The sequence below is a fragment of the Delphinapterus leucas genome, chromosome 11 (assembly GCF_059928025.1).
Source record: "Delphinapterus leucas isolate spDelLeu-1000000601 "Yukka" chromosome 11, BTC_Dleu_Yukka2, whole genome shotgun sequence".
In the NCBI taxonomy this organism is placed as follows: domain Eukaryota; kingdom Metazoa; phylum Chordata; class Mammalia; order Artiodactyla; family Monodontidae; genus Delphinapterus; species Delphinapterus leucas.
Window position 1 is genome coordinate 98,798,055 of NC_143139.1, and position 24,627 is coordinate 98,822,681.

The window sequence follows — 24,627 nt, forward strand, 5'->3', positions numbered from 1 at the left end:
CCCAGCGGGGCAGCGCAGTGCCCGTGTCCCAGCCTTGGCTCAGTCATGGGGCCTGGGCACGCAACCCCTGCCCGAGCTGCATCCCAGCACACACGGGTGAGGTGGAGAGGCTGTGGGGGGGGGAGGCAGGGGAGCCCAGAGATGCCTCGAGGCCCACCAGGCCCCAAATCCCCATTTGTGCACTTGAAGGGTCAGAAGCCCAGAGGCCCCGCCCCACCAGGCCCCCCACCATCCTGACCTAGGATTCTGGCGGTGTGGGGGGCCTGGCCTGGACCACCACCGGGTGCGATCCACGCTCTGCTGAGTGCCTGCTGGAGAGGCTGCCTTGCACCCCGGTGCCTGTTTCTGTACCTGCTTAAGGGAGGTGATAACATCACCCACCTCGCGGGGTCCAGCGCCGCGTGGGTGAGGAAGTGCTCCGGGCGCGGAAGCTGCTCTTATCACCCATCGCAGAGCGGCCTGGACCCTGGGACAGGCGAAGGCCTGCGCCGGCGCTGTGTGTGTGCACGTGCGTGTGCCTGTGCGTGTGCGTTGCCCTCTCTGTGTCCCTCTTGCCGTAGGTCTCTGTCTGCCCTTCCCTCTCAGTTTCTGCCTCTCTCTCTACGTCCCTCTGTCCCCCCGGCTCTCTCCGGCCCCGTCCCAGCCGCCGCCCCGGCTCGTCCCCGGCTGAGTCAGTGTCTCCACGCTAAGCTCTTCCCTGCCGTTGTCATAAACAGAGCACTGGAAACAGTCGTGCCAGGTCCGAACACGCCGGCACACCCGCGCCCGCGGCCTTTGTTCTGACCTGGCGGGGCCCTCACAGCCGCAGCGGCCCTCCAGGGGGGTCGTGCTCCGGCTGGGCCCAGGGGGCCTGGCCCAGGGCCACGCGGCGAGGGGCAGCCAGGGCCGGGGGGTCTGCATCCCCAGCTGGGCTGGCCTTCCAGGAGCTTCCACCCCTGCCCCGTGGCTCTGGGGAGGCTGGCAAGGCCTCTTCTGCGGCCTCTCTCCTTAGGGAGGTCAGCCCCGGGCAGCCTGCCTCAGACCACGCCCTCCTTCGTCGGGCCTGCGGCAAAATCAGCCACTGCCTGTGAGGGGGGACACGATGGAACCAGAGCCCCTTCCCCGCCCCCCCGCAGCTGCCCCCTGTCTCCACCAGCCGGTACCCGGACCCCGCCGGGGCTCAGGACTGAACCGTGGGTTCAGATCTCTAGTCCTCACCGGCGTGTGACCTTGGCCAAGACAGGCTTCCGCGGGCCTCAGTCTCCCCATCTATGCTGTGCGGACAGGGGAACCAGGAGCGAGTGGTGTTTGTGCACGGGCCGGCCGCGGCGGCCTCGGGGGAATGGTGCTCCCACAGTGGCGGCAGGAGGGGTCCCAGGTGGAGACGGACTGAGGTCTGGGCCAGGCCTTGCCCTTGGAGGCCGGAGGTGGAGGCCCGCCCACCTGGGATCTGTGTCCTGCTTGGTGGACCAGACCCCGGCATCCTGGACCCCTCGTCCGTGGAGCCCTGGGCAGATGTGCATGCCAAGGAAGCAGAGGGTCTTCCTGCCCCTATTCTGAGGAGAGACGCCCCCCCAAGTCCTGGTGGCGTCGGGGCCCCAGCCTCAGCCCTGGTGTGGGTGGGTAGACGGGGGCCCGGAGAATGGGAGGCCGTGCCCAGGGTCACACGGTGGGACCGCGGCAGCGCCCTCTCCCTTCCCAGACCCCGTCCGCCCCCCCACAGCCTGTCCTGTCTGTCCGGGCCCTGCCAGTGAAGGTGGAAAATTCCCATCCTGGATGAGCTCCAGGCGGACCTAGAGGAGTCACGTGGAGGGATCAACCACCGCCCAGCCTAAGCCCCCAGCTGCTCACCACTGGCGGGTCCAGAGCCTGGTCGTCTCAGGAACCGCTGCTCCCGGGAGCAAGTTGGCCTTCCGGTGCAGGGGCCCAGAGCCAGGGCCACCCGAGCGACCAAGGCTCATCACACCCTGAACCAGGAGTGGGCTTGGGGAGCCCTGCCTCCAGGAAAGTCTTTCTGATTCTGACATTCGAGGCCCCAATTCTCCCTAGTGTCCTGGTTGCCTGGACCCCGAGCCTCGAGCCTGGACAATGTCTGTTCTGCTGCCTCAGGCTGGGCCCCCGGGATGGGGGTGGGGGTAGGGAGTGACCAGGACAGACAGGACGAAGCTGTGTGTCCCTCAGAGCCGGGGCCTGTGGGCCGAGAGGGCGTGCCCGGTGTAAGGCCGGGGCCCAGGCAGGCCTCCCAGTCCAGCCCCATCGGCTCACCCAGGACATCCCGGGTGCAAGGCTCCGAGAGCAGGGCTGGGTTGTCTTCGCTCCACTGCCAGCGCCCTGCCCCTGGCCTGAAAGGCAGCAGGCACTCAGTGCTTGCAGGCTGAGCAGTTACAGGGGCTGCCAAAGGGAGCCACCCTCACGCCCTGCGCTGCCCCAGGAAGCAGATGGTCAGTGACCCTCTGCCCTCAGCTGAGCTGGAGGACGACGTCCTGGGAGAAGGCAGTCAGACCTGGGTTCGAATGTCCACTCTGCCCCTGACCAGGGTGACTCCGGGCAACTCCTGACCCCTCTGACAGCAGTGCCACCAACAGAAGTCTCACACAAGCCACGCAGGTCATTTTAACTTTTCTAGTTTCCACATAAAGGAAGTGAAGATAATTAGGTGAGCTTAAACTTGGTAACACATTTTATTTAGCCAATATATCCAAATATTACCATTTCTACATCTTAATGTGAGAAGATCATGAAAGAGCTATTTTTCTTGCTTTTTTTCTCTCCAAGTCTTTGAAACCTGTCATGTATCTTACACTCAACGGCACATCGCAGCTCGCACGCACCATATTTCAAGCGCTCTCCTGCCCGCGGTGGCCTGTGCCCCCAGAGTGGACAGTGCAGGCTTCGTCCCTCCTGGGGACTCGTGTCGGACCTCCCTGAGCCTGGTGTGCAAGCCCCGGGCAGGGGGCCGGGCATGCAGTAGGTGCACAGGGCCTGGGAGCTGCCCTTTCTCCTCCAAGGCCCCGGCCAGTGGCCGACTTGAAGCCCCCAGACCCTCGCCTTTCAGACACTCAGAGGTAGGCCACTCTGCTCCCTCAGAGTGTCCAGAAACGGATGGGCTTTGCTGAGCCCCTACTGCAGGCAGCCAGGAGGCTCAGGGCTTGCTCCCAACACAAATCTCACCCACGAAACAAACGGGCGCTGCGTGAGGCAGGATTAGGGGTGGCCCCTATGCCCGGTCATGTCCGAGCGGCACATGACGGGCGGGACTCAGTGTTCCATGGCAGCTCGGGGTGGGCGGGGGCCCGAGTGCGCGCAGCTGCAGCCCCCATGCCCGTGCCAGTGGGTCCCAAGGGGCTGGGCTCAGGCAGAGATGGGGTGGTGGGCGGCAGAAGGCCCTCTGTGCTCAGACCCACCTGTGCCTTCCTGGCCTTCACAGCGCTCACGCCTCAGCCCACAGCCCTCCAGCCGTGACCCCTCCTGCCGCCTCCGGTCTCCCCACCGTTCCATTTGCTCCAGACGCTCCCACAGTTCCTGGAAAATACCATCTACTTTCTTCTGGCCTCTGGACTTTGGCACATGCTGTTCCCTCCACCTGCAGCCCCCTTCCCTGCTCTCACCTTCAGGCTGGTCTGGGTCACTCTGATCCTCCCTCGGGTCTCAACGGACACATCACCCCATCAAGGAAGCCCTCGACAGCAGTCCTCATTCCGTTGTGGTGCCTGTTAGAAATGCCCTGCCTGGGGACCCTGAGTTTCTAACGGGTGTCCCTGGAATACGAGGTTCACCCCTGACTCTCATGCTTTCCCCTTCCTCCTCCCGCACCCCATGGAAGAAGACAGTTGAGTTGGGGACACATTCACATACCCCACCCCAACAAGCTCATTTCCAGGTAACGGGAGAGACGGGTAGGAGGGGCCAGGGTGGCCCAGCCTCGCTCTGTAGGGGAGAAAATAGGCTTGGGTGGGCTCCGGTGGCCAGAGGGTGGAGGCTGCCCGGCGTGAGGGGAGACCTCGTTGGTGGAGGGAGGATTAGGGTGGGCCTCAACTCCCCAGAGGAAGCACAGCAACGGGCCCCCAGAGGCCCCAGGGCAAAGCCGGCACAGGCTCATCATAAGAAAGATCTTATGTGGAGTAGTAAGCTCCCCATCCCTGGAAGCATCCAAGCAACAGCACCAGGTGCTGGAAAAGGAGTTGGAACTTTGCACAGGTGTCGATTTGCGCCTTTAAAGGGTTTGCCTTCAGCTCTCAAGATTTAGGCGTGGCCCAAGGTCACAGGCAGGGCCTGAAGGGGGCCTGTCCCACCCACCCAGGCCATCCCCCCTCTCAGGGCCAATCATTAATTGGCACCGCTCGAGTGGCTGCCTGCCAGCCCATGGCCCGGCTCCCATCCCATGCCCGGGGCACCTGCATGCCTCTTACATGGGCTGGCCTCGCTGCTCAGCCTGACTTCCTGCTTGTGAGTCCCGGGAGCTGAGCCCTGGGCGGAGCAAGGGGCTGCTCAGGCCACCATGACAGCACGCAGAGGGACTCCTGCTGCCTGCAGGGCTCAGCCCAGCTCAGCCTGCAGCCAGGGCCCTCCTGGCTGACAGCTGGGCCTTCCTAGGAGGGCAGCGAGGAGCCAGGGGGTGGGGTAGGGGGGCTTCAGGCTGGTCAGGAGACAGCCTGGGTGTTAGGAAGCCCACCCCCCGGGGGGCAGAGAGCAGAGGGAACCTCAGGCAGGTGCTGAGCTGGCCCGGGGCTGACAGACCCAGGAGGAGGAAGCACCAGGGCGTGGCTTCAGGCCCCCTGTGGATGACGGAGAGCCAGGAGGGGTGAAAAAAGGCGTTGCCGGCCAGCGGGGAAATCAGACGTGAATAAGCAGGCGAAGGGGAAGGGCCTCCCAGGGTGAGAAGCTGCAGGAGGGAAGCGGCCCGGCAGGCTCAGCGATGGCTAAAGCTCTAGTTTCCAGAAGGGATGGAGGGAGGCAGGGGCTACTCAGACTCCAAGCTAGGAAGCTAACTTTATCCTGGGCAATAGGGAGCTACTGAAGGTTTTGGAGGAAGGGAGTGACATGGCATGGACGGGGCGGGGAAGGAGGCAGAGGGAGGAACTGACAGCTGCCAGAGGAGGGCCAGGGAGGCAGGCCCGCAGCGGCCATGGGGCAGAGTGGGGGGATGGACAGAGGGGACAACCCCAGGTTTCTGCTGGACGACTGGGTGGTCAGGCCAGCAGGGGAGGCTGAGGATGGAGATTTCAGCAGCAAGATGCTGAACGTGTTGACCAGAGGCTCCCATGGGTCAGCCGCGCCGAGTGGTCCACAGGGGGCAGCCGTGCCGGTCTTGACCCCGGGGGCGGGGGGGGGGCGGGGAGAGCTGATTGGGGCGGGGCTGGGAAGGAGCAACCAGAGGCTAGAGGAAGCCCAGGTGAGCTGGGGCCCAGCCAAGGAAGAGGGTCAGTCGGCCACACCAAGGTCACTAATGGCCGGGACAGGGGTAACTGGAGTGAGAAAATGAGGGACGGGGACAGTGGGTGTGGACATCTCTGCCAAAAACTCTGCCTCTGAAATGCTCATGAAAGTGAGAGGGGGTGTCCTAGGTGGGCTCCCTAGAAGCAGAGCCTGAGATGCCCGATCCCAAGGGGAGCTCAGGGCGTGAAGAATGTCACAGAGTAGCCCCACCTGCACAAGGGGACTTTACATGCTCTGCGTCAGCCCGTCCCTGGCTGCAGGCGCCCCTCTCTGTGGCAGAGGGCTAGACTCCAAGGAGGAACAGCTGTGAGCTGTAAGCCGCGATCCTTACAGCACCAGGGGCTGCTCTCAGGGAAAGTGATGTGGGTCCCCTACGCGGGGACCGGTCGCTGGCAGGGGGGCCTACGCCAATCCTCTGGGCTTTGGAGGGTGCATAAGAGCCCGGCATTTACTATTGGTACTATTTACTATTGGTACTATGGGTGAACTCCCCGCCTGGGGCCTGACCCTGAGGAGAGGATCAGAGTGGCCAGGTCTCCCTCACCGCCTATGTCTTGAGGTCCTAAATGAAGGGCAAGTTCCCACCTGTCCTCAGGCCACAGGACCATGTCCACTGCCCATCCCCCTTTGCACAGGGAGGCAGGGAGGGCTACCAGAAAGGGGATCTGAACCCAGCTCCCCCGTGTGGCCACTGGCCACCGCACAAGTCCCCTGGCCTCAGTATCCTCAGCTGTGCCGTGGGGATGGTCACAGCTGCATCGGAGCCCAGGGTCCTGGGGGGCGGGGTGGGTGGGAAGGGGACGGGCAGTGCCAGGCAGGCAGGTGGGCACCTGGCATGAAGCGGGCACTGGTGCCCATGCCCTCCCAACTGCGGGGGACGGGGCAGGCAGTCCCACCCTCTCCGCTGGCACCTGGAGGGAGGAAGCTGCACTTGGGTGGTGCGGCCCTCGGGAGGGGGCGGTGCCACCCTCCGTGCCAGGTGCCACCCACAGGCTGCTCACCGCAAAGGAGCCCCTGGGGGCTTTCCCCTGTGCCTCCCCCAGCCCCACACAGGCGTTCCAAGCCCTGCAGAGCTCAGTTCTGGCCTCCGTCCTGCCAGCTGTGACTCCGCTCCAAAGGCCCAGGCTCCTTGGCCCTCTGGGAACGGAAGGACCTGTTGTAATCACACGTTTGGAGGCTCACCTGTGCCCGCAGGCTGGGGTCTGGAATAACAGGGCAGCCCTGCACGCCCGGCACTGTGTCCCCTTATCACTCTCTGTCCTCTGACCCTCACAATGGCCTGGGGGGCGGCAGGTGTCTCGCCATCCCCGCCCTCTCTCGTTCAACAGCTGTCTATTAAGTACCTACTGCACACAGGCACTGGGAGAGGCGCTGGGGACCCAGATAAGGGCCTGCTCGCCCAGAGCTCAGGTTACGAACGAGGAAACTGAGGCCCTGAAGCCCCAAGGGCCAGACCCAAGGTCACACAGCGGCTCCAAATCAGGTCAAGCTCCGCAAGTCCCACTTCTCCCTTTCGCTCCTCAGTCTCCTTCCCTGTAAAATGGGCACACGGGAGCCTCCCCTGGGGCCGTGTGGCCCAGGGACTGTGCAAAGCGCAGCGGGGCTCAGCCCACAGAAATCTGGATGTGCCACTGCCCACGGAATCGGAGGCCACCCCTCTCCCCCGTCCCAACACCCCCTGCACAACCCCCCAACCCTGCCCTCCCTCCAGCCGGACTCCTCCCTGCCCCCACCTGTCACACTGCTGCACCCTGCTGTTCCCTCTGGCCAGAGTCCCCTCCACTCTCGGAATCCCAGCTACAATCATACAGCGCTTCCTGTGGGCCGGGCACCTTTCGCATCAAGCCCCCCAACCGCCCCCTGCAGGAACCACTACTGTTACCCGTTTCCAGACACAGACACAGAGACATGGAGAGACATGTCGCGCCTAGGGCCACCCGGCTGCCGTGCATTAGCACGGCGTGCCTCTAACCACGGCGCCCCCAACCTGCCCGCTCACGTCCACACGGGAGGGTGTCCCCCAGCCTGACAGCCCAGAGCAAGGGCCCTCGTCCATTCACACGGGCTGGCCCCTGTCGACACCTCCCTCGTTCCAGACGCGGCAGTGTCCCAAAGGGCCAGGCCAGGTCCGGGTCCGGGTCTCCCTGGGGTCCTGGGCCTCCAGCAGGCCAGACCCAGAGAAGTGCTGTTACAGCAAAGAAATCAGCCAGCAGGTGTAGAAAAGTGAGCGTGGGCCACCTGGCCTGGCCTTCAGTGGGTGGCCTGGCCCCCAGGCACCCAAAGCCCCGAAGGCGGGGTCCCCGCAGGCCCGGAGGCGCCCTTACCTACTCGGAGCTCTTGCCCGAAGACAGTCTTCTCGCCGAGGGCGGAGCAGTTCCAGCGTCCGAAGCGGAACTGGTACTGGCACTCGTCGATGCCCATCTGCGCCCCCTCCCCGATCACGATGATGGCATCGGGCCGGCTCTGGCAGATGGCACGCTGCCGCGGGGCCAAGCCAGGGATCTTGTTGCAGATGGTGTTGGCTCCCAGGGCCACGACGGAGGACAGCGCTCTGCGGGGGAGAGGGTGCCGAGGAGGTGAGACACCTGGGCAGGCTCCCGCCACCCCGCGCCTGCCACTCTCCCCACTCAGTCCCTCGGCCAGCAGACATGTTCCAGGAGCCCACCTCGTGCCAAGCTCTGCCCGCCAGGGAACAAAGCACGGAGCCCTGCCCTCAAGCACCATGTTCCACTGACCTGCACACAGGATTCCAGCTTGAAAAGGCACACACACCCGTGCCCCCTCAGCCTCGAATTTGCAGGAACGGGATCGCAAGAACCACGGGATCACAAGTTCCATGAATCAACAGTCCCGTGGAATACAAGAACCACGCCTCTCTGTGCCTCCGAATCAGACACACAGACCCTTCGTGGATTTGACAGCCACCAGCTTGCAACTGTCCACAGCTGCCCCCAAGCAGCAGACCCCAACTCCCAGACAACTGAGGCTTTTCCATCACTTGTAGACCCCTGGCTCCCTCCACCCCAGGGTGCCTGGACCAGGCAGGCTGCGAAGTAGGCTGGGCAGGCCGGGAGCCAAGCCCACCGGGTCCTGACTGCAGCCACAGTCCGTGTGTGACCTTGGGGAGACATTCTGCCTCTCTGAGACTCAGTTTTCACACCCATGACATGGGGTATAAAACACCTTTCTCCCCCTCTCCAAGGGGAGAAAGGCTGCACACACACGTGGGGATGACAGTTGTTATTGTTTCTGGAAGACTGGGTGCACTCAGAGGAGGAAACAGGAGCTGATGTGAACTGAGCACCTACTGTGTGCTGGGCTCGGCAGGGTGCTTTATTGCAACATTGTATCCTCAGAGTGGTCCCCTGAGGGTGCCTTGTAATTAATCTCCCAGCACCCTGCAGGAACTGGGGGCACTTGCTCGGCTGTTTCTCTCTTCCCCTGGGTGTCATCAGTGTGATTGTTTATTTGTTTAAGGAGGTGAAATTCACATTGCAGAAAGTTAACCATTTTAAAATCCTGTGGCATTGAGTGCCTTGCCAATGTTGGTCAACCACCACCTCTATCAAGTTCCAAGGCACTCACCACCCCAGAAGGCAACCCCTACCCCTTAGCAGTCACTCCCCTAGCCCCTGGCAGCCACTAGACATTTCATACGGATGGAATCATACAACATGTGACCTTTTGTGCCTGGGTTCTTTCACTTAGTATAACCTCCTCAAAGTTCATCCTCATTGTATCATGAACTTCCTTCCTTTTTATGATGGCCAAATAATATTCCATTGTAATGCGAGATCGCATTCTGTTTATCCCTTCATCACTGATGGACATTTGGGTTGTTTCCACCTTTTGGCTGTTGTGAATAACGCTGCTCTGAACACGTGCACACAAGTTTTCTTTGAGTCCCTATTTTCCATTCTTCGGGGCATGTACCTAGGAGTGGAATTGCTGGGTCACGAGGTCGTTGGTTTTGCTTTCTGAGGAACTGGCAGGCTGTTTCCCCACAGAAGCTGCATCAATTGTTTGGTTTTAAGCACCCAGGGAAGGGACAGCAAGCTGAAAGGAGGCGGGCTGGGTTCCGCAGACCCACAGCAACAGATGGGTTTCAAGACAGAGTCTGGGGGCAAAAGGTGGGAGTGGGGAGGCCACGAGGGGCTCCCCAAAGCCGCTGCGCAGGCCCTGGCCTCCTAGCACGGTGAGTTCCCTCCCTCTGCCCACAGCCTGCCAGCCCCTTTCTTGAGAGAAACGAGTCAGTGTTTTTCCAGGGCAGCCGAGCACCCACAGCCAGCTGGGAAAGTCCCCGTGTGGCCTGAGCCCACAGCACGTGCTGCGACCAGGACGCCCCGGCGACACTCAATCCCCGTGGCCCGCCAGCCCCACCCACTAATCTGGCCGAGACCCCCCTGGGTCTCCCACGGGCACAAGGGGCAGCAACGCCTGAGGCTGGTGTGAAGGAAGAGCATCTGGGCAGGCGGGGCTGGGAGCGGGCTGGAATCTGGGGAATTCAGCCCAAAGTAATTGTAGATGCTCAGAAAACCAACCCAGGGAAATGAGATGGATGGGAACCCTGCCGGGCACCAGCCTCCAGCCCTCCCGGGTCGGTCGGTCGGAGCCTGGATGCGAAAAGCACATTCCCCATCCCCAGATCCTTCCAGCAGGCTCTGGGCTGCCAAGGCCCTGCTGCCCAGGGTAAGAACCCTTGCTCCTGGGGGCAGAAGTTCAGACAAATGGGGTCTAACTGGATGCACCTGGGGGCAGAAACAGATTATTGCAGCCCTGGTCTCCCCCCTCCAGGCAGGCCACCCCTAGCACCCACCTCCCCCCACCCCACCCTGATGGTGTCCCTGAGAGCCCACCTACAGCTCCCTGGGTTCCTTTGATCAGAATCGGACGCCTCCTATGATCTGGCCTCTGACAACCCTGCCACCCCTGCTTGCGCTCGTCCCTCTGCTGGCATGCTGGTTTCCCTCCCTTTCTTCTGTCTCGAAAACTCTCCTGCCCTTCCGGGCCCAAGGGCAAGCCCCACTGGGCTCAAACCCCTCTTCCCCAGGCACCAAGGACACGCATTGTGGACGCTTGTCCCTCGAGTACCAACCTCACCCCTAGTCTCATGGTCGTTGTTTCCACCCCTGGCTCCCCCACCAGCCCGCAAACACGTCGAGGGCAGTGCCAGGTCTGAGCTGGCCCTAGGGCCTCGGGGACTGCCCCGTGTAGCCGACCATGAGTGTGGAGTGGATGAATGAATGAACGAATGAATAAATACTCAGGGATTATGTCAAAAAGAGCTCCTGCAAGTCAATAACAAGAAGACCACATTTAAAAAATGGGTGAAGGACTTAAACCTTTCTCCAAGGAGAGACAAATGGCCAACGAGCATGGGAAAAGATTCTAAACATCCATCATCATTAGGGTAACGCAAATCAGAACCACAGAGAGGAAACACCTCACACCCACCAAGATGGCTATGATCAAAACAACAGAAAATAGCACACATTGGCGAGGATGTGGGGAAACTGGGACCCTTAGGCATTGCTGGTGAGAATGTAAAATGGTGCAGCCGCTGTAGACAGCAGCTGGGAAGTTCCTCACAAAGGAATGACCATAGCACCCAGCAATTCCACTCCTAGGTGTGTGTTCAAAAGAATGAAGGCAGGCATTCCAACAAAAACCTGTACACAAATGTTCATAGCAGCACTAGTCACAATAGCCAAAAGGAGGAAATAACCCAAACGTCCGTCAACGGATGAATGGATAAACAGAATGTGGTCCACCCGGACCGTGGAATATTATTTGGCCATGAAAAGGAATGAAGTACAGACACATGCTACATGGATGAACCTCAAAAACATTATACTCGGGCTTCCCTGGTGGCTCAGTGGTTGGGAGTCCGCCTGCCGATGCAGGGGACACGGGTTCGTGCCCCGGTCTGGGAAGATCCCACATGCCGCGGAGCGGCTGGGCCCGTGAGCCATGGCCGCTGGGCCTGCGCGTCCGGAGCCTGTGCTCCGCAACGGGAGAGGCCACAGCAGTGAGAGGCCCGTGTACCGCAAAAAACAAAAACATTATACTCAGTGAAAGAAGCCAGACACAAAAGGCCACATATTGTACGATTCCTTTTCTATGAAATGTCCAGCAAAGGTAAATCCACAGAGACAGAAGCAGGGTAGGCCAGGGGCTGGGGGAGGGGCAATGAGAAGTCACTGCTTCCTAGGTGCGGAATTTCCACCTGGGGTGATGGATAAGTTACGGAACTAGATAGAGGTGATGGTTACACAACATTGAAGATGTATGAAATGCCACGGAATTGTATACTTTAACACGGTGAAAGTGAAGTGGCAAATTTTATGTTAAATGAACTTTGAACATGATTTTTAAAAATTCTCTCTGGGCTTCCCTGGTGGCTCAGTGGTTAAGAATCCTCCTGCCAATGTAGGGGACACGGGTTCGATCCCTGGTCCGGGAAGATCCCACATGCCGCGCAGCAACGAAGCCCGTGCGCCACAACTACTGAAGCCCACGCGCCTAGAGCCCGTGCTCCGCAACAAGAGAAGCCACCGCAATGAGAAGCCCGCGCACTGCAACGAAGAGTAGCCCCCGCTCGCCGCAACTAGAGAAAGCCTGCGCGCAGCAACAAAGACCCAACGCAGCCAAAAATAAAATTAATTAATTTTTTAAAAATGCTCTCTGTACACAGGACTTCCACACCCCCGGCCATAGGTGGGATCTGTGGAAGGGGACCAGAGGGTCCTTGCCCGGCTGGTACCCTGTATGCTTCTCCCAGGCAACTGGTGCTGATGCAATAGGGGGATGGGAGCCCCCAGCCATCCTCCGGATGTCAGCGTGTAGATTAGAGGTAAAACAAAAGCTTCAGAGAAGAGAGTCGCACCGTATACCAGGAGCAAAAATAATCAGATACGGCTGATAATTCAGAAATGATTTCAACATTGTCTCCCTTAGAATGTGGAGATTTTTTTCCCCTAAAGATATTAAATATTCCCATTCTGAGCACCCACCTTGGACAACACAGCCCTCCGCTGTGTCTCAATCCTCTCTTTGCAAGATGAGCCTTGCCATCCCCGTGTTACAGGAGTGCGGACTGGAGCTCAGAGAGGCTAAGGGACCTGCCCAAGGCCACACAGTCAGGTCTCTGCTTCCAGAACTCAGGTGGAGACAGCACTGTGGCTCAGAGCACAGCACACAGTAGGAGCATAATATAGAAGACGGCCTGGAGTGGGAAACTACACCCACTCTTCATTCTCAAAACACAGCTTACATCCTGCCCGCATTTAAAATCCTCCAGGTCACTCGTTAATTCGTGCAGGTTTCTGGACAGCTGCTGGTGCCAGTGGTTGAGCTCTGGCAACCGGTCCGGTGCCCCGTCCATCCCCTCTCCCACAGTCTGACCACTGGCCTCCCTGAACAGGCCTGGCCCGCCTCGCCCCAGGACCTGGCCTCACTACACCTGAAGACCTGCCCGCACTGTTCCTTCCACCCGGAGGGGAGGGGGCTGCAGATGTGGGCGGCGCGTTAGGAAACCGTCAGAGTGGGAAAGGGGTAAAAATACACGGTGGCTACAGAACTGATGCCCTGCTGGAGACAGGAAGGGGACTCAGGCAGCATTCTGGAGTAACTGCAGTTTGGGGTGAGGACATGCTATGGGCACTCTCAGCAAGGTGTCCCACCGGGTGGGCCCGGCTCTCACCCTCTGGGAGGCTGCCCGCCCAGGTGCCCCAGGAGAGGCTGGCAGGGCGGCTCTGCGTGGCCCTGAGCACAGAGGAGCCGGGCGGGGCGCTCGTGTTTCAGTTGCTGACTTTTTCCATGGAAAATTCTGCTCTGGGCTCATCTCCCTGCACTATTCAGGGAGGGGCCTCGGGACACAGGCAAGATGCCAGGGGGAGTGGGCAAAGCTGAAAGTCTGGAACTTTCCTCACTCCTGGCCTGGGCCAGTCCCATGAAGGGAGCTCGGAGGAGGAGGGTTTCAGGCCCTGCAGACAAGAAGCCCCCACCTCGTCCCCATCCCCGGGGGCTGTGGGCAGGGCTCTCTGATCTCAGACCAGAGGGCGCTGGGCTGGAGCCCGGCATTGTGCAAGGAGGGGGCTGCCACTGAACAATCGGAAGGTCTTTCTCCTGCCAGAGCGGTCCAAGTGGATGGGGCTGCCCCGAGGACGAGGGGGTTCCAGCGGGGCTGAGGGGAAGGTGACCACTGCCGGGTGACAGATGGGCAGAGAAGTGGCCAAGGGCGGGGGGCGGTGGGCTTTGCTGTATCATTAGCTGGGTACCAGGCTGCCCACCTGGCAGCTCTGTGGGGAGGGGTTAGGAACATGAGCCCTGGTGCGGGCCAGCTTGTTTGGAACCCTGGCTCTGCCTTTTCCTAGCTCTGAGACCTCAGGCAAGTTTCTTGACCTCTCTGTGCCTCAGTTTCCACATCTGTAAAGTGGGAGTAATAATAGCCATGATACATCACAGAGCTGCCGGGAGGGGTACTTGAGTCGAAGTACATGGCACTTCGTAGCTGGCCTGTGGTGAGAGGTCATGGACGTTGGCCATTATTAACTAACCCTCACAGCCTGAGACTGGAGCCCCATTACTGACCCTCATTCATTGAGCCCCCAGGATCCAGCCCCCTTGTGGGGGGGCTGTTTCTATCAGGGGGACCGATTCTTAAACCGGCAACTCTGAAGCCAGTGGGTGCTCATATCAGCCCCTGCATCCACCACCAAGGGGTTCATTCCTGGACCAGCTCTTCCCTCTGACCCAGCAATTTCACACTAGGGTCTATACACCCAAGAAAAGTAAGCACTTACATCTGCCAGAGGACATGAACGCGGGTCTCCAGCTCAAACTGGGAACAGCAACCCAGGTGTCCATCACCAGGAGAATGAGAGATAAACTGCAGTACATTCACCCAGCCAGATGCAAACCGCTTACACGGATGACTCCCCCAGACACCACGTGGAGTGAAAGACGGGAGAACGCCGATGCTACCACGTATAAGAAGCTCCAGGCAGGGGCTTCCCTGGTGGCGCAGTGGTTGAGAATCTGCCTGCTAATGCAGGGAACACGGGTTCGAGCCCTGGTCTGGGAGGATCCCATGTGCCGCGGAGCAACTAGGCCCGTGAGCCACAAGAACTGAGCCTGCGCATCTGGAGCCTGTGCTCCACAACAGGAGAGGCCGCGATAGTGAGAGGCCCGTGCACCGCGATGAAGAGTGGCCCCCGCTTGCCACAACTAGAGAAAGCCCTCGGACAGAAACGAAGACCCAACGCGGCAAAAACGAATTAATTAATTAATAAACTCCTACCCCCAACATCTTCTTAAAAAAAAAAAAGAAGCTCCAGGCCAAGCAGAACTCAGAAGTCACCCTGAGGTGGGAGGCACTGATGGGGAGGGGCCAGGGGGGAGCCTGCTCTGCTGGGGGCCCGAATGTTCTCTATCTCAAGCTGGGCAGGGGTTACATAGGTGCCCATGTAGGTGAAAAGGCATCAAAATGCCCATTAGAGATTTCTGCACTTTATGTAAGTTATACCTCGACAAAAAAGTAAACTGTTGCAATACAAAAGTTTACAGGGCTGGCAGGACAAGGCAAGAATACAAACTCCAAGTTTTCTTACAAAAATTAAAATAAAGAAAGCACAATTAAGAAATAAAATGTGTGGGGCTTCCCCAGTGGCGCAGTGGTTGAGAGTCCGCCTGCCGATGCGGGGGACACGGGTTCATGCCCCGGTCCGGGAATATCCCACATGCCGCGGAGCGGCTGGGCCCGTGAGCCATGGCCACTGAGCCTGCGCGTCTGGAGCCTGTGCTCCGCAACGGGAGAGGCCACAGCAGTGAGAGGCCGGCGTACCGCAAAAAAAAAAAAAAAAAAAAAAGAAATAAAATGTGAACATTAAAAAGCATTCCTGGATGCTTTGTGTGCCCGGCCTTGAGGGGTGCTAACCCCTCCTGCAGCACATGCTCCTGGGGGCTGCTGTGGGCTGGGCCCCCGCCCCCTGCAGGCAGAGCTGGGTTAGGCCAGAGTACAGCCCAAACCCAGGCTCAGAGGCCCGGGGATCCAAGGGCATCCTCAGCCTGGCTCTGCTGAGGGCTGCCCCCTGCCTGCCTGCCGCCCTCTCCCTCTGCCTGGACTCCGTCCAGATGCTGCCAGCCTGTCCCCACTGGGCCCTGATCCTCTGGGAACCCTGAATAGAGAGGCAGGCTGACCCAGCAGCTCCCGGGGCAATAAGAAGCGTGGGCACGGGAGACCCTGAGGACCGTGACATTGGAGGGAGCCCTTCTTCAGTGGGACCCCACCAGGCAGGGCCCTTCTGCTCTCAGCCTGCCCCCGGGCAGCACTCGGGGCCAGGGGGCAGAGCTGCCCACCTGCTAGCTGTCCTCTGCCCCAAGGAGCTGGGCCCACCAGTGGGGCCAGACCCTGACGGGCAGCCTCTTCCCAGTGCCACCCAGCTAAGGCCCCTGTCTAGGCCAAGCGCCAGTCCTGCCATGGCCCAGCCTTAGGGCTCTTCCTTGGGAAACAAGAGCGGGGACCCTGAGGACCCAAGAGGGGTCAAATGGGGGAGCCAGTGTCTCACCAATGCTCAGGATTAGAGCCACCCTGCCCCTCCCTGTCTCTGTGTAGGACACCCCTGCTTCGTTCAGGAGCTAATGCCCTCCAAACCTGCCTCAGCAGCTAGGAGTCTACCCTAAACCCCTCATGCTGTTGGACTCAAGGTGGCGTGAGCACCTACTGTGTGCTGGACTCTGGGCTCAGGGGTCGCCTCAGTAGCGGGACGGGGGCAAATGTTGTGAAAATAATTATAATTATTATTGTTATTCCTCAGAATAAGGACTGAAAGGCCCAGAAGGTCCAGCCACCTGCCGAGTAGCTCAGGGAGGGAGGGAGGGAGGGAGGGAGGGAGGGAGGAGGGAGGGAGGGAGGGAGGAGGGAGGGAGGAAGGGAGGGAGGGAGGGAGGGAGGGAGGGAGGAAGGAGGGAGGGAGGGAGGGAGGGAGGAAGCCGGGACCAGGACCCATACATCCTGGCTCCAGACCGGTCAGTGTCTCATCACCCTGTCCCTGACCCTCAAAGACAGTTGGAGAGGTCACCTGTCCACCTGGAGAACCATCCTCCCCCATCGGTCCCTGGGGGCACGAGGCTACACTGGGGGGAACCTCCCAGGAGGGCTGCTGAAGGAGGCCCCCAAACCTGAGCCAGGCCCTCCCCACGCAGGCCGCGCGCTGCTCCAGGGTGGTGGCCCATCTCATTGCCCACTGTGCAGTCTGCCTGGCCTGCGCCAGGCCCAGCTGAGCCTCAGTGGTCACCGTGGAGCTGCCGAATGAGTGACGGACGGACGCATCAGCCAGTGGGACGCGTGAGGGCAGCTCGCACTCAGCTGCTGGGGCCTCCCAGGACAATGACCCCGCTCGCGTGGACAGCAGGACACTGCAGCTGGCACGCTCTCAGCGGGGCGGGGGACCCAGGCGCACCCCGTTTTCTCTTCGACTGTTACAGGTCGATAAAGAGCAGATTTTAGTCCCACTTCACATATTGTTGAGAAACAATATGTTCCTCCGGATGAGGGCCTAGCACTTCGACCCCAGGATGTGGGCAGGGTGCCGGGTTAGGGGAGTGAAGCCACCCCAAAGTGCCCTTGACAGGGCACTGATCCACTGGCATCTGCCTGTCTTCCTACTTAAAGAGCCAGAGAGAAGCGGCATCATTGCCAGCCCGGGCCCACGTGACAGAACAGCCTCTCAGGCTCAGAGGAAGCCTCGCGCCATCTGATCTGTCCTCGGGGCCTTAAAGCTATGGCCATGGATGTGGCCGCAGGAGCCAGGCACCTCCACCTCAGCATCTCGTTTCTCCTACAAATTCCCGAACAAGGACCCCACAAACCACAGCACAGGATAGAGATACCCCCGCAGAGGGCAAACGGCCTACCACGGCATGGAGCCCCAGCTCCCTCTCACTGGACAGAACGCCAGCTCTAATGCAGCCCAGCCATCCCCAGGGCTCTGGGTTGGAGCAGCCCCTGCCCCTAACCAACCACAGAATCCTGGGCATGTCCCCGAGGCTAGGACTGGGGCAGCACTCCATGGGGGAGACTAGGGTCTAAGTACTTTCCGGAACCCAGACCTCATGACTAAGCCCACTGGGCCTCAACACCCCAGACCCCTCCCAGAGCCCCGGGAGCCAGGAGGGGGACGCTGGGGGACATCCTGCTTTCCTCCTGGGGAGGAGGCTTGTACCACCTTTGGGAAGGTGAGCAGTGATGAGAGAGGGCTTCCCGCCGGCAGCCCAGGGCTCCCTCTGCCCTCCGGGGCGGCCCACCCCACCCCACCCCCAGTCTGCCCCTCCGCCCTGCCCCCGTACCGGCAGGACATGGCTTCAGGGCTTGAGCCAGGCCTCCCGGCCCGGCCCTGGGCTGCTCCTCATTGGCCCTGGGTGCTGTCAGTCATGAGGCTGGCCCCGGGCACACCCCTACCACTCACTCTTACCCTCCAACACTCGGCTTTCCGCCTCTGCACCTTCACCCTCCAGTTCCTCTTCCCAGACCTGCTGATCTCACCACCGCAGAGACCCTCCTCCGAGAGGCCTTCCCACCCACCGGACCCCCAGGGAGCCAGGACTCTGTGCTTGACCCCCTCAGGCTTCTCCTGATGCCATTTGGGGCAGGGTCTGGCCACCACCACCAGCTGGGGGATCCCCAACATTGCCCAGCACCCAGCCGGGCTCTGAGCTGCCCTTGGACGTAAGCACCTCCACCCCCATGGAGGTGGGGACAGGCGGGCCGAGATGGCCAGATCCCCAGCCTGACTCCAGGCCCCCATCCCTGGCCTGGCCCCGGCCGCCCAGCTGCCCAGGACTCCTCCAGCCCACGCTCCTGGCCCGGGCGCTTTGTAATTCTTCCTCCTCAGGCATCCTCCGGCAAAATATTTGAAGAATGTTCTAATTATCTGCGATCAGCCAGGGAGGCGAGCCGGGGTCCACTTGTCCAGGAAGTAACTCCGCAAATACCTGGGAGGGCGGCACCTGGCCCCCACGCCCACCCAAGGCTGCGTCCCTGCCAGCCTCTCCCTCAGGTGGGCAGAAGTTGGCCCAGGACGTTACAGCCACAGATGGCCTGGAAGAGGCTCTCCACCGGCTCTGGAGCCCAGCAGGGCCCCGTGGGCAGAGTGGGGGGCAGGGGTGCACGCTGGCCTCAGTGCTCCTGTTTGTCAAATGGGGACAAGAATGTCTTCCAAGTCTGGGGTCACACTGCAGACCCCCTGGGCCACCATCACAGTCCCAGAGCCGGCACCGCAGGGTCCCCTCAGCCTTCCCCTGTCAGATGGATCAGGATAGAGCGGAACAGGAGGCTGGGGGCTGATGCAGCCAGTGCAAGGGCCCAGTGGCACGCAGGCCACCTGCCCCTGCTCTGATCTGCCTTGAATCTGCACATCTCCTTCCCCAGCCGGGGTTCTAGGCCAGCTTGGGGGAAGCATGGGGCTTGGGGACATCCCCAGACCTCAGGAAGGCCACTCCAAGGCTGTTCTGAGACTCAGTTTTCTCATCTGAAAATCAGACACAATCAATCCTCTGTTGGCAAATGGCTTCTCCCTCTACTGGGTCAGGAAGTACCTGAACCCCCTGGGACGTGGCTGGAGACGATGCAGGGGAGTGGAGCCTGTGCAGAGGGCAGGCCTGATCGCAGCCTGCCTGACCCTCTGACCTGTTGCCTAACCTGCCCAGTCACAGGGCCTGCACTTATGGGGGCGACAAGACAAAACAACACCCTTGTGAAAAAAAAAAATCCAACAAAACAAAAAGACCACCCTTCCTAAGCAGTGTCCCGCACCCTGTCCTACTGCATCCCCATGGGGTCTCTTCAGGGTGGGCCTTGCCAGCCCCCTTTACAGATGAGGAAACTAAGCCTTCAAGAGGACACCCAGCAGGGAGCTCCGTGGTGCTGGGCAGGGAGGAGGGTGTCCCAAGCAGCCTGGAGAGAGGCCTGGAGGCAGGAAGGGGCCCAGCTGGCCCCCCCGCCCGCCCTGGCCTCAGTTTCCCATCTGCGGAGTGAGGGGCTGAAGCGACAGTCTAGGTACCTGCAGCTGTATCCTAAAGAAGGTTCTCTGGGTTGGGGTCCTGTGTTCGAATGCCGCTCAGCCACTGACTCTCACTGGCCTCTGGGAGCCTCAGTTTACCCATCCGTCCAATGCTCGTGGGCAGGGCCTCCTGCAGGCTGGCTCCCTGCACCCGAGTCTGGCCGCTGCAATCTTTCCAGGCCACTGCTCCGCTCAGCTCGCTGCCCGCAGCGTTCCCGGGGAAGAGAGCAAAGCGTCCGCCTGCTCCCTCGTGCCCCCGGCGGGCGGCTGCCAGCCCGCCCTCCCCACATAGCTGGCATTCCTGGCCTGGCATCCTGGGACCCCACCCTGGTGAGAAACCAGGCAGCCTGAGGGAAAGCAGGTGGCAGGCAGGGGGTCTCGGGCAGGGCTGCGGCCACCACCATCCACCCCCACATCTGCCGAATCTGTGAAGTCGGAACCTCACCTAGTCATTGTGACCCAACAACTTCAGGACGTTGACCTCTGACCTCAGAAACTTCCAGACCTCTGCTGGGCATTTAGGCCCATCATGACACTCCTGAATTCCGACCACACTGGACCAGCAATTCCCCCTCCAGGGCCACCCTGACCCCCCCCCAGCAGCCAGGCAAAATTCAAGGCCCAGCTTGGTACCCCCTCCTCCAAGAAGCCCACTCAGGTCTCTCCTCTGTTCTCCCTTCCTCCTGCCCAGCATGGTCACATCTAGCCAGGCTCCTGAGGAGGCCTTTAGGGGCTGAGATTCAGCAATACCCGCCTGGCCAGGCCACACTTCTGCATCCTCTGCTGTGCCCTAGACCTTCCCTAGGCCTAACCCCTGACCTTCCCTAGGCCTAACCCCTGACCTTCCCTAGGCCTTACCCCTGACCTTCCCTAGGCCTAACCCCTGACCTTCCCTAGGCCTAACCCCTGACCTTCCCTAGGCCTTATCCCTGACCTTCCCTAGGCCTAACTCCTGACCTTCCCTAGGCCTAACCCCTGACCTTCCCTAGGCCTTACCCCTGACCTTTTGCCTCGCTTCAGGTACAGGTGGGGATACTAACATCCAGAGGTGCCACAGCACCTGAGGTCCCACAGTGAACTGAGGCCTGAGCAGGGATGAGACACCTGGCCTGGGCCTTGGCCTCAGCCCCGATGCCCCAGATCTGTCGGACGCGGGGGCGCCTGTGGGCCTGGATGACCAGGATGCCAGTCTGAAACCTCAGGACAGACGGATGGACGGACAGGCGGGCGGAACAGGTGGGAGGAGGCTGGCAGGCCCCACTGGCCCATGGCCAGGCTGGGAGTCTCGGCGCCTAGTGGCTTGGCCAGCACTTCGGCCTTCCCGACCACCGCAGACCCGGTGTGAGCAGCGGGTCTGGGGACCAAGCCCCTGTGGACAGTGGGAAGCGAGCCATGCCCTCTGTGCAGACTGCAGGGCTGAGCCCCGGCCTTGGCACTAAGCCTCGGGCAGGCACCCTGGAGGGCCCCTCTCCCAGGAGCAGATGAGGGTGAGACCCTGCCGGGCCCTCAGCGCCTCACAGTGGAGTGGGGGTGGGAGCGAACCCAGCCCCGTTCCACAGCCCTGCCCTCTGCTCTCGCCGAAGCTGGGGCCCGCTCTGGGTCAGAAGCCGCTGCACAGTGCCCTCACCACCCACCTCTCTTTTCAAGCAGCCCCCTGCTCTGGGCTGCCCCCTCCAAGAATTCCTGGGCCCCTGGGGCCTGCCCAGCCAAGTGCCTCAGCTTGGATGCCTTTTGGGATGGGTGCCCACCCTCCCCAGGAGGAGCCTCCTCCTCACGCCCCCTTCCCCCCCACCCTTCAGCCTGGCTGTGATGACCTGAACGATCGGTGAGCGCTTCCTGGGGCTAGAACACCTCCCCGAGCTCAGGGGGCCCCAGGGCTTGACTCAGGTGGCCCGGGGTCCTGAGCACCACCCTTGCCTTCCACTGCCAGCCCCCGGTTAAAGGAGAGGGGCAGTACCTTGTCCCCAGCCACCTGGCAGGTATTTGGTATCAGAGCCCAGAGCAGGACGGGGCTCTGCAGCCCTTCTTCCCGCCTCCGGCTCTGCCCCAGGCCCTGCCTGTCTCCTCAGCATCCACCCACGGCCCTGCCACCCTCCTGCCTCCCCTGCTTCCTCCCCTTTTCCCCCCTCCCCCAACCCCCACAGGAGTCCCAACCGCAGAAGGAAGGTCAGGAGTGGGCTCTGGGTTACGCTCAGACTTGACTGCAAACCCTTGCTCTCCGCTCCTCTCTGGGACAGGATGGGAGACAAGCATGTGGCCCAGAGGGTCAGCCAGAGGCTCCCCTCCGACGCCCACTCCTCAGGCAGAAGCTAGACATCGAGGACTTTCCTAGGCCATGGAGTCATCAGCGCTCGGACCCTGCCTCACTCCTGGAGCTGCACAAAAGGAAATAAAGAAGGGCCCGGGAGGGGGTTGCAGGGGGAAGGTTCCACTCCTTACACAGCTCCAGGAGCTGCGGCCTGGAGTGAAGCCCTGCCTGACCACACAGCCCCGATGTGGCATTTCCAGGCCAGTGTCTCCGGGGTCCCCCGCGCCCTGGGTGATGAACCCAGAGTCCCTGTGTGCTCCGAACTACTGGGGACAGGGTGAGTGACCAGAGCCCAAGGCTTTTGATTCCCTGTCCGGTGCGCCACGGCACCAGCCTCACGGCCAGCCCTGGGCTCCTGCCCCGTCACCCCGTGCACACTCCTTGAGCACCCCGACGGCCCGGCGCCTGGCATCCCAGCCTATCTCATGGACCTGAGACTCAGGAGGGTCACCCTGGGAACCTGGGCATGCTGGACACCATGCTCCACCGCCAGGGCAGTGCCACCATGAGGGGTGACGCCGCCAGGGCACTGCCGGGGGCTTGGTCCATTGGGGCCACCAGGCCGGCACTTTAGCCTGATGCAGGGCCCAACCCAGGCAGACGGGGCACAGGACACAGGACAGGCCCGGGAAGATGCGGACAGCAAGGTGATGGATCCGGCTGCTGCCGGAGGGGGCATGTCAGCTGCACCTGGAAATTCCCAGCACTCGCAGCCACTCACCCGGGAAAGGTGGGAGTCGGGATCCTGGCAGTCATCCTGGCACCCAGACCACCCCGTGTCCACCTGCGCCAACACACCTGGGACCTGGAGGCCTCTGCCACCACCGGGCAGTGGGCCCTGACCAGGTCAGCGGGCCTCGCTGAGCCCCAGACACACAAGCAGCCATCTGACCATCCAACATGTGTTTACTGGGAACCAACTGAGAGCCGAGTGCTGTGCTGGGCGCTGGGGGAGGGGGCAGCGGTCAATCCCACAACCGCAGGCCTGGCCTCTCCGAGCCTGGGTGCTGACAGGGCTCCCCTCCCACACTCGGCCTCCCATCAGCCCTGCAGATCCCGCCGGGGAAATCCGCCCCCTCCCCTCAGCACCCCCTGCGTCTGAGGCCAGCAGGACCAGCCTCCTCCCCTCTCCCCTGTCGTCCACCCTGAGCCCGGGGGCTTTCCTTAGCTCTGGATGAAGCTGCCAATCCCAGCCCTGCAGCTCCCCAGGCCTGGGGCAGCTGCCCTGCCAACACTCCGACCTCACCTCCCACTGCGCACCCCACTCTAACCAGCCGCCAGCCACTCCCCGTCCCCCCAGCCCCAACCCCACCATCCCCGTCATCCCGCTGCCGCCGCTGCAGCCAGCAACGCCACCCTCCCTCTCTCCGGCACATTCTTTAGGACCCAGTTCAGAGGTCACCTTCTGTGAGAGGTATTCCCTGGTCTACCCTCACTGCACATGGACTACTGTTCCTGCTGCGGGTACCACAGGGCTTTGCATAATCGTGGGGAAGGTAGGGGGCTTCCCAACTCCACCTGCACACATGGCCAGTCTCGTTCCCCTGGCACAGGGGCTGCAGTGGGTGCTGCTGCTGTGGAGAGCAAGCTGGGACTGCTGGGGAGGACGGGCGGGAGGTCAGGAGGGGAGAGGAAGGCCCCTGAGCACCGAGGCCTATCACCCGGATGGAGAAACTGAGGTCCAGGAAAGGGGAGGGTTGCCCACAAGGTTTCCTCAAGTCTATGGCACAAGGCACCATACACATGCTGACCCGGCAGAGGTCACCAGCTGGCCAGCTGGGGCCACCTCCTCTCTGCTCAAGCCGGTCTCAGAGGAAAAAGGTCAGGGCCCATGGCAGGGAGGGACCCAGGGCAGGAATCTGAGGGCTCCTCGGCTCCCCCGCATCTACCAGGAAAGCTGTCCCTCTGGCCCCAAATCCAAATGTGGAGGCAGCCCCTGAGCTTGAGAGTCGGAGCCTCATGACTCCTGGTCGACGGACAATTCTAACCAGCTGGGTTAGCTGGTTTCTCCACCCAGGTGAGGTTACAGGCAGCGAATTAGAAGCAGTGGAGTTTGCTCAAGGCAGGAAACCTGCATCAGCAGAGCGCCATGAGACGCAGCACAGGCCTAAGGGCCAGGCAGATCCAGGTTCGAATCTGGGCTCAGCCCTGTTGAGCATGACCTAGAGGGTTATTCGGTGCTCTGACCTTCACGCTCCTCCCAAGTGGGAGGCCCTTGCTTAGCTCCCCTTTTCTGGCAGCCTGGGAGGGAGCAGATTCAAAGCAGACCCCAGATGTCTGCACACATCCACTCCACGAGAGAAAGCCTTTCCAGGGGGGCCTGGTCCCGCAGAAGTGGAATGCAAAGCCCTGTGTCCCCACTCAGGGGCCCAGGGGGCAGGTAGTATGTTCTGGAGGAATTCCTATTCGAAAGGGTTTTGCAGTTTGGGACAGTGAAGGCCTAAGTCTCAGCTCTGGATCCCTCGACACCCTGGCCCTTGGCACCCTGGCAGCGCTGCCACATGCTACAGGGAGGGTGAACCCAGCCACCACAAACCCTTCCAAAGGCTCCTGCCAGGGGCCTGCTCCTTCATAGCTCCAGCTGGACATGGCAGCAGGGCTTTCTAGCACAAGGAATACCTCTGGCCTGGGAGGCACGTGGAGAAAGGTCGGGAGCAGGGATGGCCATGGGGGGTGGTTCCAGAAAGGGATGGAGGCCCACAGGTGTCACTGGGGTGGGACTGCCAGGGGCTGCTGACTTGGGCTCTTCCAGACCACAGCTGATGCCAGGGAGCTGCTTGCTGGGCAGGGTGGAGTACCCCCTCGGTCCCGCTCCAGGCAGCCGGCAGGCTTTAGGGTCTGCGG

At 61.4% G+C, this 24,627-nt stretch overlaps 1 protein-coding gene across 6 annotated transcripts in view; it reads right to left on the reverse strand.

Moving 5' to 3' along the window:
• The window catches only part of WNT7B (Wnt family member 7B), a 55,265-nt gene that overhangs the window by 19,983 nt on the left and 10,655 nt on the right, over positions 1-24,627 (reverse strand). For 2 of the 6 annotated variants that reach the window (XM_089921453.1, XM_089921454.1), the window contains exon 2: positions 7,740-7,966. In XM_089921453.1, coding sequence (XP_089777579.1) covers positions 7,740-7,966 — 227 coding nt within the window. Of the gene's footprint in view, positions 1-3,383; positions 7,086-7,739; positions 7,967-24,627 lie in introns of those variants that run through there. The other 4 variants (XM_089921455.1, XM_089921456.1, XM_089921459.1 and 1 more) reach the window with 3 other exon arrangements.